This window comes from Rhinopithecus bieti, unplaced genomic scaffold, assembly GCF_001698545.2.
Source record: "Rhinopithecus bieti isolate Rb0 unplaced genomic scaffold, ASM169854v2 scaffold_5179, whole genome shotgun sequence".
Taxonomy (NCBI): domain Eukaryota; kingdom Metazoa; phylum Chordata; class Mammalia; order Primates; family Cercopithecidae; genus Rhinopithecus; species Rhinopithecus bieti.
Genome location: NW_016804741.1, coordinates 927,166 through 939,201, shown reverse-complemented (window position 1 = coordinate 939,201; position 12,036 = coordinate 927,166). Strand labels below are relative to the sequence as shown.

The following is a 12,036-nucleotide window of genomic DNA, read 5'->3' as shown; positions in this document are numbered from 1 at the left end:
TTCCTCATCTCAGAATCATGCAAGTTTACATACCAGACATTGTGGGGAAAATGGGTCTCTAGTTCAGGAAACCTATTTTAGAATACATAGTGGTCATGGATAGAGAACGATGAGTTTGGAGTTAAATATGTGAATTGTCATTCTAGTATTATAATTTACTAGGTGTATCAACTTTCTCAAGTCACTTCTTTTGAAACTTATTTTCTTGAACACAGACATAGGGGTAATATGCCTTACCTACATCTCACAGTGGTTTTATGGACTAAGGAATCTCTTGACATAGCAAAGAGCCTCATAAATAATCAAGCACTATACAAATAATACTGTAATTGTTACTGATATCAACCAGATTAGTATATTATACCATGTTATTTTCCGCACTGTAAACAATTTTAGCTTCACTCAAATTTTATTGATAATTGTCTTCTTGGATATTGTTAAATATTGGAAAATGTTGGACATCTATTTTCTAAATATTTTAAATGTGGTCTTACAGTTTTATCGAAGTTAAAATTAATGCATTTATATAAATTAAATCTGTGGGCCTAATCTGCCAGAAAATTTAATTTTCTTTTATTTTGAGNTATATCTGGTATAGCTGTTTTATTTTCATTATTGAGGAAGAAGAGTAAAATGTACCTAGGAGAATAATTTACCTAGGACTGAATAGTACTCATATAGTTTGGATTGTTTTTGCTGCTGCTGTCTTGATTGTTTGCTCTTAAAGCATGCCTTAAGTTGGAAATACTTTTAAGAATTTATATAAAAGTGACTCTACCCAGTGGAGATTTTATATTTATAAACCCTCAGTGCTCTCTCTAATATCTCTAAACTTTGTGTTTGGAAGAGGATTTGCAATATTTGACAGTCCTTTCACTGTCTTAGTACTTTTATGCCACTCTTACCTGGATTAACAATATATTGAACACAAATAATGCAATTCTGTCTTGAAGGATGTACTTGAGAATTAGGATAGATTATCAGCAAAGTGTTCCTCCCAAATTATCAAATAAGCTACGTAATATGGAAAACTTGTATTATGCTAATTTGGGGTCAGTGCAAATAAAATATAAAACTGTAAATGACATTCTTCCTGCCTCTCCCAACAGATGGTGGCGCTAATAATTTTGGACTGAATTTCTTGACCTTCATCATCCTTTTCAACAATCTCATTCCTATCAGCTTGTTGGTTACACTAGAAGTTGTGAAATTTACCCAGGCATACTTCATAAATTGGGTAAATATGAATTATGATTGTCATCACCCTACAAAATAATTTTGTCCTTAGGATGTTTTGATATCTCAGGAGAAAAAAGGTTTTAATTATATCTACCATTTCTTGACTACAGCATCAGATTTTTGAACCTAATTTGTTGCAGAGTTCCTCATCTCAGAATCATGCAAGTTTACATACCAGACATTGTGGGGAAAATGGGTCTCTAGTTCAGGAAACCTATTTTAGAATACATAGTGGTCATGGATAGAGAACGATGAGTTTGGAGTTAAATATGTGAATTGTCATTCTAGTATTATAATTTACTAGGTGTATCAACTTTCTCAAGTCACTTCTTTTGAAACTTATTTTCTTGAACACAGACATAGGGGTAATATGCCTTACCTACATCTCACAGTGGTTTTATGGACTAAGGAATCTCTTGACATAGCAAAGAGCCTCATAAATAATCAAGCACTATACAAATAATACTGTAATTGTTACTGATATCAACCAGATTAGTATATTATACCATGTTATTTTCCGCACTGTAAACAATTTTAGCTTCACTCAAATTTTTATTGATAATTGTCTTCTTGGATATTGTTAAATATTGGAAAAATGTTGGACATCTATTTTCTAAATATTTTTAAATGTGGTCTTACAGTTTTATCGAAGTTAAAATTAATGCATTTATATAAATTAAATCTGTGGGCCTAATCTGCCAGAAAATTTAATTTTTCTTTTATTTTGAGAAACTTTGTGTTATTTTTGATGATCCTTTCTTTTTCAATCATTGCAAAGTCTTTCAATAGAAACAAATTAGAATTTTTAATAAATAACTGATAACTTTTGTAACTGCTTAGTATCTTCTTGTAACGAATGTTCTACCTAAACTATCAATCTCTTAAGTCATTGGTAAGAAGTCAGTGTAATTTAGAAATATAAAATGAGCTGCAGGTGTGGCTCTCTTCATGCAGGAGATATATGGCTAAAAAATTGTATAATAGGATATGTACAAATATAAGTAAGACTTACTGAAGTTTCTTATAGCAATAATAGGGTAACTCATTGTGAGGATCACATAAGTAAGCTAGGTAATCACTTTATTGTTTCCATTTTCAAAAATAATATTTTTCAAACAATTATATAATTTTAATGTTGGATTAACCCAGCAGGCTTATGCTTTCAACCACCTTTCTAATATACAGAGATTTTATAACATCTGACAGAATGCTGACTTTCCAGCCTTCTTTTACAAGACAACTTTCTTATGTGAAAATGAGATTATAACTGTCTTCCTTTGATTCTGGTTCTTCCCAATGGGTCTGTTATGAAAGTGCTGAATCTTGTTTCTGAATGATAGTCTTGCAAAATAGCTGAACTCAGCTATCATGCCAGTTTATCCTATCTTTTCCTTTCTAATTAAACATTCCCCATTGTCTTCTGTTGTCCTTCAGTTAATATGACTTCCAGATTAATCTCTATTCTGATCACTTTCTCTTCTGAACGAAGGCCCAGTTGGTTAATATCTCTCTTAAAACATGGCACATAAAACTCAATAGCCTATTTCAGAAGTGATGTTCATCTGTTCAGAATACAGAGATGGGAGAGACGGGCTTTGAATTTTGGCCTTTTCATTTGATGTGAAAATTTGTGAACTACAGCCCTGACTTGTTAATAAAATAGCCTACTATAGAAGATATTTATTTTGTAGGATAATATAGTCAAGTCTCATGATTACTGGGCAAAAGGCAAGTATAAATAAGTACAAAAACTATACATTTTATGTTTTGAGAAGTGCATTTTGTTTTTCCTTCTTGACCCAGAAAGCACAACCAGATAGAATCTCTTGGGTACTTTTTCCAGGGGTTTGAAGACCTAATTATTTGAGCAGTGTTTAGTTGCTGAGTTCTAGCTCACATTACTAAATACTTGCCTTGTGTCAGACACAGTAGGAAGCACTTTGTGTGGTGTCTTTTAATCCTTATGATAGTTCATTTATACAGAAAATGGTGGAATGATAGTAAACCTAGATTGCATGATTCATAGACAGGCTCTAACTACCATACTGTTCTGCCCTTACTGTGGAATATGATAGTCTATATTAAATACTTTTCAGAAAAATTGAATTAAATGGTACAGGGATGACAAGAAATTAGTGCTTACATATAGTTCATCAAACAGTGACTTATTGAAGTATGAATATACCAATTGTTTTCTTTTAAAATTTTACCCAATTACTTATTACCAGTTGTATTCAATGATTTACTTAATTTTTTTTTTAAAGGATCTTGACATGCACTATGAACCCACAGACACTGCTGCCATGGCTCGAACATCTAATCTGAATGAGGAACTTGGCCAGGTAAACTCAATTTATTGTTGATTATGTGTTGAATTAAAAAGTCAGATTTGGTGTGGTATCTGCCATGTATGATAACTTCAGATGAATGGGCAGCTTTTAATTTTCCACTATTCAAATAATACATTTGTTAGAGCATGATGAATAATTCTCATTTTTAGTAAATCAATTTTTAAAAACACTGTCTAAAGCAGATTTTACTCTCAAGGTAAAACACTCCAACAGCTTAGAGATGTCCCTCGGTATATAGTCTAGCTAGTATGCAACATATTGGCTCTTTTCAAGTTATGAACGTAGTTTTAGAATTTTTCATACCTTTCAAGCAGGAAGGGAGGAGAAGTTCATCAACGAAGCTATGTGAGTCTAGTCAATAGGAATGTTAGATTTATAATTCATACTATATTCACATATATGTATATTTGTAATCCATTTACATATTCTAGCTAAAAAAAGTTTTTCTTTTTTTGTATCATTGCCATATTCCAACTTACACTTTACAAATAGCCTATAGTCCAGAATTATTCTTATTGCTTACCAATTCAGATGTTGCATGAAGTTAGTTGTGCAAGCTGTTATAACTTCTACAGTTGACTGTTGCATTGAGAAATGCTGATAGATGTTTCAGTGCCCTATAAATGTTAAGTAGTGGTAGTGGCACTTTCTAGTGGAAATTCAGATCATACTGAGGCATGTGTCTATATAATTTAGTTGTCTAGTATGGTGATAGTGTTTAGTATTCATATGTGAAAAGATTCATTTGTAAAATACTTTTTAAAAAGCTGAATATATTTCTTGATGAATGTGCAGAAAGTAATCCCTTAGTAATATTCATTGTGCCCCTGCAATGTTAATAAAAAGCATGAGAATTTTTTTTCTCTATAAAAGACTGGCATATTTTGAAATATTAATGAGAAATTTTAAACTTTTTTAGGTTAAATACATATTTTCTGACAAAACTGGTACTCTAACATGCAATGTAATGCAATTTAAGAAGTGCACCATAGCGGGAGTTGCTTATGGGTGAGTTTTTCCCTTTAATTAGGACATGAAATATATGTTTAATTAGTGCTAACAGTTTGGTATATTTGGGAGTTCTTATTAGGGGAGGGTGTGGGTTTTTTCTTTTTAGTCTAAAAAGCAGCTGTTATAATTTTAGGACACATATATATTTTGCATTTGTAGTTTGGCATTGTTTTCATTTGGGATGACATGAGGTGGGTGCTCTGCCCAATGGTATCTTCAGTGTTTAGTGTTGCTGACAGTCTCTCTCTTGCCCTGGCAATAAGGAACAAACATATTTCCCTTGACACTACTGTAAATCAGAGTATAGCTTGGATCTGGTAAGGACAGGTAATCAGACTTTGTCAGTTTTCAAGTTAAAATAGTGACAGTTATCCTTTTTGGTACTTTTTTTTTTCTTCTATCATCTCCCCTTTTTGCAGTCATAGAGCAATCTAGAATTCTGATGATGGAAAGGAGGTAGAGACGTGAAACTCTTGAATCTGGAGGATAATTAATATAATCAGAAACTTTTATCAAGCTGTTAATATTCTTTAGAATATGCTTGTTGAGCACCCATTTAATGTATTTCTTATTTCCAGGTATGCTTACAAGCTGTTCCATAGCCTTCTCTTTAAAATATTTTATAGTGTAATGTGAGAAAATTAATTTCTACATTTCCTAGAAAAGACATCAAAAGGTGAAACACTCTCCTGGTTGGTTGACATTGGCCTGTTGTCAAACTTGCCAATTATCCTTATCTACCTACAGGTGAGACTAGTAAATATCAATCTCCTACTCATACAAGCATGGACACTTCTTCTAGGTTTTCTGGCTTGCACCCACTCTTCCCCCACTCACTCTGAGCCGTAAGCCAGTGACAAAGAGTGTTACATTTTGAAAATGCCTTAGTTAAAATTATAAATAAGTAACTATTTCATGAAACATCCCAAAAGTGTGTGGTTATTCCTAGATATCCTTGTTCTTTGGGTTGTGAGAGCTTGACTAAAAATGACTAAACTCTATGTATAAATGAGGTTAAAAAGACAGTTGATTGAGTGGCTTTTTCACACTGTAAAGACAGGCTGTTGATTTAAGAAGCATGCTTACTGTTTACTGGGCTGGATGCTGTTTTTCATCTTTATCTGAAGACGTCCTCATTTCCTTAGATGAAAGAGGCTCGCCTGGCTCTTCCACCCTCCCCCCAACAAATTGCTACTGAAGCAGGACAGTTGCAGCCACACTTTTTGACATCTTGTACTTATATATTCGACCCACAATCATCCCAGTAGAGAACATGAAAGTCTTGCAATTCTAGAGTTTGTCACACTGTCAGATTTATGGTGACTTTTTTACACCAATTATGTATTCATTTATAACTAGTATTTCCATAGTGACATCTTGAATAATTGGCGTTGTTTTTTACTTTGTATGATTTTTAATTCAGTAAGCAGGTTCATCAAATTAGTAATCATTGATTGTGAAATTATCAGAACAGAAAGCTAAAATCAGATCTAGCCTCTCTTTTCTTCTGCATTTTATCAGGTTTTCTCTTATTCTTGGAAGAGGTACTTAAACGCTCCTAGGCAGTAGCTCTAAAGAGCAGTGCTATTCTGTGTCTGTTTCAATGATGTCATCATTAACAACTGTTATAGTATAGGATGGGTCTGAGCTTAGTATTGTCATTCAGATTAAATTGCCAGTGAAGTGAATTTCCTCTTGAGGAAATATTTCTTAATACTGAGATGCAGTCATAAGCCATGAGTTCTGGCTTTGTCTAGAATTTACCATGTAATCCTAGAAAATTTATTTTCAGATATTTCCTACTCTTTAAGATGTGGATAGTGAAACCAAACCATTTATAAGCTCCTTTTCCAGATATGAAATCTAACATAATGTTTAGAAATAAAAAACAAAAGTTTCTGTTTGCAAATTTTAACTGCATAAACCGAAATCTGTTTCCTCTTTGGTTATGGTATCATATTTTCAAGAATACCAGAAGCCATGTAGAGTAAAGCTAGTTCAACTGCTGCCGATGATCGTGTTTGTGTATGTGCTTTTAGGCATCCTTAACCTTGAGTTTTTATCAGTGTCCCCTCCCAAACACATCCTGGTGGGTTATTAGATTGTTAGCATTGTAGAGAGTTGTTGATGTCTGAAGGTTTTGGAGAAACCATGACTTCTGACTTGACCACATGTTTACAGCAGAGAACATAACACTGTTACTTAATTACAGCCAGTCTCCATGGTTAGATATGAAGGAGTGAGAGAAATTACTGTCAAGCACTTTTCCATGTGGATTTCCTCTGGGCACTCTTGGCTTATGGGAATCTAGACAGGGGAAATCACCTGGTTTGCTATCCCATTTTCCCCAGAGCAGCATTTAACAATTACTTGATGTGGCAACTATTATGTATGAGAACTTCTAATCACAGTGGAAGAAACCAAGGTGTTAATCCCCCCAGGAAGATGGCAAAACCAGAGAGTAACACAAAATTTCATATCCTGACAAAAGCATTTGGAGTTACAAGTGCAGAGCTGATTTTGCCTCAATGTTGCCAAAACATCAGGTACAGCTCAGTTTCACCCCAGATAGGGTTCAAGTGAGTTCTGTTGTGTCTTATCAGTTAGAAAAATAAGGCTTGAAGTTTTCTGATAGTATAATTCCTAGCTAGTTCTGTGTATTCCATACATTTGTAAGAAAATTATAATTAACACTTAAAACAGTACATCAGAATTTAATTTTAATAAATTTTCTTTCATTTCCCTGAACCTTTGCCCCAAATTGGATTCATGATAGGCAATAAAATAAAAAAGATTTGTACATAGTTGCCGATGATGATTATCTTGTAGAAATCAACTTTTAGTTAGGAATGCACTATGTGCTTAAAATTATTAGATTATTTCATTAGATCTTTTAATGGGACAATTACAGTAAAATGTAAGTGAATTGTGATATTTGTAAATTTAATTTATGATAAACTAGATATTTTACTGTAAATATTAGTTATTAAAGTATCATTTCAGCTAATTGCTTCCTATAGGGAATAAGTCAGTTTTATAATAATTACTTGAATACCCGGAATAGGTAAGCAGTTTCTCTGTTCAGTGGCTACAAATCTCAATAGAGTAAAGATTCTGGGATACAGCCCTAAGTGCCATCTTTGTAAAAAAAATTTAGACCTTACTTTTAGAATAAGTTGGATGAGGCTTAACAACGTACACTCTCTAAAAAGAAATTCTGTTAAGCAAACTGAATAATGCTTTGTGTGTGTGGACAAGGCATTTAATTCATATTAACATCATTTGCATTTTCCCTTTAAATGAAAAATAAGTTTTAAAAGCAATCTGTATACTATGTGAATAACTTTACTTGACAGTATTTGGTTTAGCTATATATTTGCCGAAAGGATTGGCTACTTCTTTAACCCCGAGAAGAGATTCACCATGGAAATTTCACAATTATCATAATACTCCCAAGATCTTGTTACAACCATGTTTATCTTACTGCTTACCATGACTTGTGATGAATGCTAGTCAACCCCATTCATTTATTTACTGCATATCTGAAGTGTTGATGCATGTGACACTTTGACAAATAATGGAGGTAAAATAGGCAAAAGTTCACATGATTTCCTCCTGCCTAAAGTGTATAGTCTAATTGGTAGTTAGTGGATGCTAATTAAGTAATCGTATAGACAAATATAAAGTCCTAATACAATATAGAAGTCTATGTGAGGCTATGATGGGTGGTTTGATCTAAACAGGGAAGGCAGGGAAATATGCCCTAAGAAAGTGATTCTGGAGTTGAGATCTAACAATGAATTTGATGCCGGGCGCGGTGGCTCAACCCTGTAATCCCAGCACTTTGGGAGGCCGAGACGGGCGGATCACGAGGTCAGGAGATCGAGACCATCCTGGCTAACACGGTGAAACCCCGTCTCCACTAAAAAAAATACAAAAAACTAGCCGGGCGATGTGGCAGGCGCCTGTAGTCCCAGCTACTCGGGAGGCTGAGCCAGGAGAATGGCGTGAACCTGGGAGGCGGAGCTTGCAGTGAGCTGAGATCCGGCCACTGCATTCCAGCCCGGGCGACAGAGAGAGACTCCGTCTCCAAAAAAAAACGAATGAATTTGATTAAGTGAGGAACTTACCAGGTAGATATTGCAGCACAGGCACATGCAAAGGCAAAAAGCCAGATACCACGTAGACACCAGAGCTTCTGGAGCGGCAATCAGAGGGAAACTTGCATATAGGATCAGTGGCAGATGTGCCGGCCACCTACTGCTCACTGGGCTCTAGGTAGTCCTCAGAATTCTTCCAGGGCTGCGCCAGAGTTGGGGAGAGGGTCTCTGACACTTGCGCTCTGGAGCTTTTAAGCTGCGTGACTTGGGAAATTTTATCCCGTGCCCTGGTATGAGATCGGGGCTAGTGCAGCTTGGCAGGACCATGCTCAGTGTTGCTTGGGTAGTACCAGGCCCTTCCCTGGCACAGCCCATGGGCTAGGGTCCAAGCCTTGAGGTTGATCAGAAGTGATTGCTTTAAACATGGAGTTGCAGCCAGTTTCCACAGAGCTTTGCAGCATGCCAACTCCTTTTCTTGGAGTCCAGCCTGCAAAGGGCTTGATTAGCCCTTCTTTGTTAACAGGCACAAAAGCCCTTTGGTAGGAGAGAGAATAGTGAGTTAAAAGGGACCACCTCCATTGTGATTGGAGTGATATAGTGGATACTGCACTGGAAGCAAATTAATGTTTTGGTAGTGGAAGAGGTGCCCTGGAATGATGAAGTCCCTGCCTTGGCTGGGTTGATGAAAGGTTGAACTTTTAGGGAGAGAAAGGATCCCATGAGTTTTTAACAAAGTTTATTGTATATTTGTCAAAAATAACAGTGACTTTTCATTTGTACTGAACTCTGTATTTTAAAACTATATATCTAGTAAATTTACAGGAAAAGTATCGAATGATTATATTACGAAAGAAATGGAAAATAAGAAAATCTGGTCTGTCATGTATTATGGGCCCCTTCCAGTTGAATACATGACTGGCTGAAATGAAATACATCTATCAGACTTTCCTAGTGTTCAGATGAGCAAATTGATGAAATTAAAGAAGATACTGATGAATATGTTTTCTGTTTGAGATAAAGAGTGTTTTAATGAGTGAATTATAGTTTAAGTGAAAATTTTTGAATATCATTTAATCTCTTAAACTAAGATTCCATTTAATTATAGAAACGCAGGTAACTTTTACTTTAATGTGCCTTTTGAAGTAACCATCATCTCATGGTAGCCAAAGTTACTTCTAAAATGTATTTAACAAATTTTATTAGTGTGATAGTTTGTTACAAGATATTAGCATGTTTGTTACCGTAAAATGTTTTAATCTGATTATATAACACATGATTAATTTTCCATTGGCTTTAGCATGTATTTAAACTGCTAAGTTCAAATAATTCCTACTGAATTATGAATTTTGTGGATAAAATAAGTAAATGTTGTAGTGAAGAGGCAAATTGGCTGTACAGTTACAGGATAACTTTGTAAACCTGCTTGGCTACCGTGAATCGTTATGTTCTATTTACTGTACTAACTGCCGTTCTTTCAGATTCAGCTAAAAGCTCGTTTTGTTAACTTTTCAGTGATCCATCTTTTTATACTTCCCTTCTTCGTGGTTTTATGTTTCCAGCCTTTCTGTGATTATTTTTCCTCTCTTTCTGCCTCTCTTCTTGCTTTCTGAAGCCATGTCCCTGAACCTGAGGATTATGGCTGCTCTCCTGATGAATGGTAAGCTCTATGGAACTTTCCGCTTCATTGATCCCTTTAAAAGGTTTGCATTTTATTGTTTTGTGAGACACATTTCACTATCTTTTGTTTTTATATATATATATGTATGTGTGTATATATATAGTATATTGCTGAGCCGGTAGGATAACAATGCTGTAAAGTAGATATTTCTTGAAATCTATTGAATATTCCTGATTTTTGATTGAGAAACTTTAGTTATTTTAGAAACATGTAGTTTATAGATTAGGTTTGCCAGAGTTTTACATTATTTATCTATAATAAAGTCTAATGATCAATTCCAGAGTGTGGGCTTTGGACTACCTCAGGTTTCAGCTACAGCTCCTGAAGCCCTCTGAGGTTTTTCTAGCTCAGTACTGCCACCTTCTGCCACTACTTATGTACTTTACAGAGCTACTAAAAGACGCTACTGAAACATGCCCAAGCAGTGGAAATTTCCTTCTATGTTTCTTACGATTATTCTAATAAGTCTGTATGCAGGCTATAAAGTGAACATTTTAAAAATTTACACCAAATGTTAGAAAACTATGCTACCAAGCACTTTAATGTGTTTAATTTTGGCATCATTAAAGACAGCGTGTTACAAGTTTAACTTCACTACTTTATGAGTTTTTGTTGGTTTTAACCTTAAAATTCCTCCCCTTTGTGAATTTATATTTTCATCTTGGAGAGTCCAAATTTATTTTGATACTTCTATAATTCATCATGAGTTGGTGGGCAAATGAAATTTCAGGAAATAGTTTATTTTAATGTTGGTAACTTTAGAAACATTGAGAATTTATAGGTCATTACATTTTTATTTTTCATATTACTCATGTATTTGATGATGAAGCCACATTTTCAATATACTTTGAAGTCGAATAACATCATTTAAATATTTTTCAACAGGGAATTTATTTCAGTGAAGTGAAGCTTTGGTAAAAATTTTCAGTAAATCTCACAACACCTAGGGTTAATGACAGGCAGCTGTTTGGTTCTTGTGACAACTGATGAGACACCACACACCCATTGCTTGGAGTGTCATACATTTTGACACCTACATACAAGTAATTTTTAACATTTTTTTAACTTTGTTTTTATTATTTTACTTTAAGTTCTAGGGTGCATGTGCACAACGTACAGGTTTGTTACAAATGTGTACATGTGCCATGTTGGTGTGCTGCACCCATCAACTCGTCAGCACCCATCAACTCGTCATTTACATCAGGTATAACTCCCAATGCCATCCCTCCCCCCTTCCCCCACCCCACAATAGGCCCCAGTGTGTGATGTTCTGCTTCCCGTGTCCAGGTGATCTCATTGTTCAATTCCCACCTATGAGTGAGAACATGCGGTGTTTGGTTTTCCGTTCTTGCGATAGTTTGCTAAGAATGATGGTTTCCAGCTGCATCCATGTCCCTACAAAGGACACAAACTCATCCTTTTTTATGGCTGCATAGTATTCCATGGTGTATATGTGCCACATTTTCTTAATCCAGTCTGTCACTGATGGACATTTCGGTTGATTCCAAGTCTTTACTATTGTGAATAGTGCCGCAATAAACATACGTGTTCATGTGTCTTAATAGCAGCATGATTTATAATCCTTTGGGTATATCCCAGTAATGGGATGGCTGGTCATATGGTATTTCTAGTTCTAGATCCTTGAGGCAAATTGCCA

General features: G+C 35.0%; 1 protein-coding gene across 1 annotated transcript in view; it reads left to right on the top strand.

The window, feature by feature from the left end:
- The window catches only part of ATP8A1 (ATPase phospholipid transporting 8A1), a 283,721-nt gene that overhangs the window by 85,500 nt on the left and 186,185 nt on the right, over window positions 1-12,036 (top strand). The window contains exons 14-16 of the mRNA XM_017870339.1: window positions 3,504-3,581; window positions 4,510-4,598; window positions 10,314-10,358. Of these exons, the coding sequence (XP_017725828.1) occupies window positions 3,504-3,581; window positions 4,510-4,598; window positions 10,314-10,358 (212 nt within the window). The remainder of the gene's footprint in view (window positions 1-3,503; window positions 3,582-4,509; window positions 4,599-10,313; window positions 10,359-12,036) is intronic.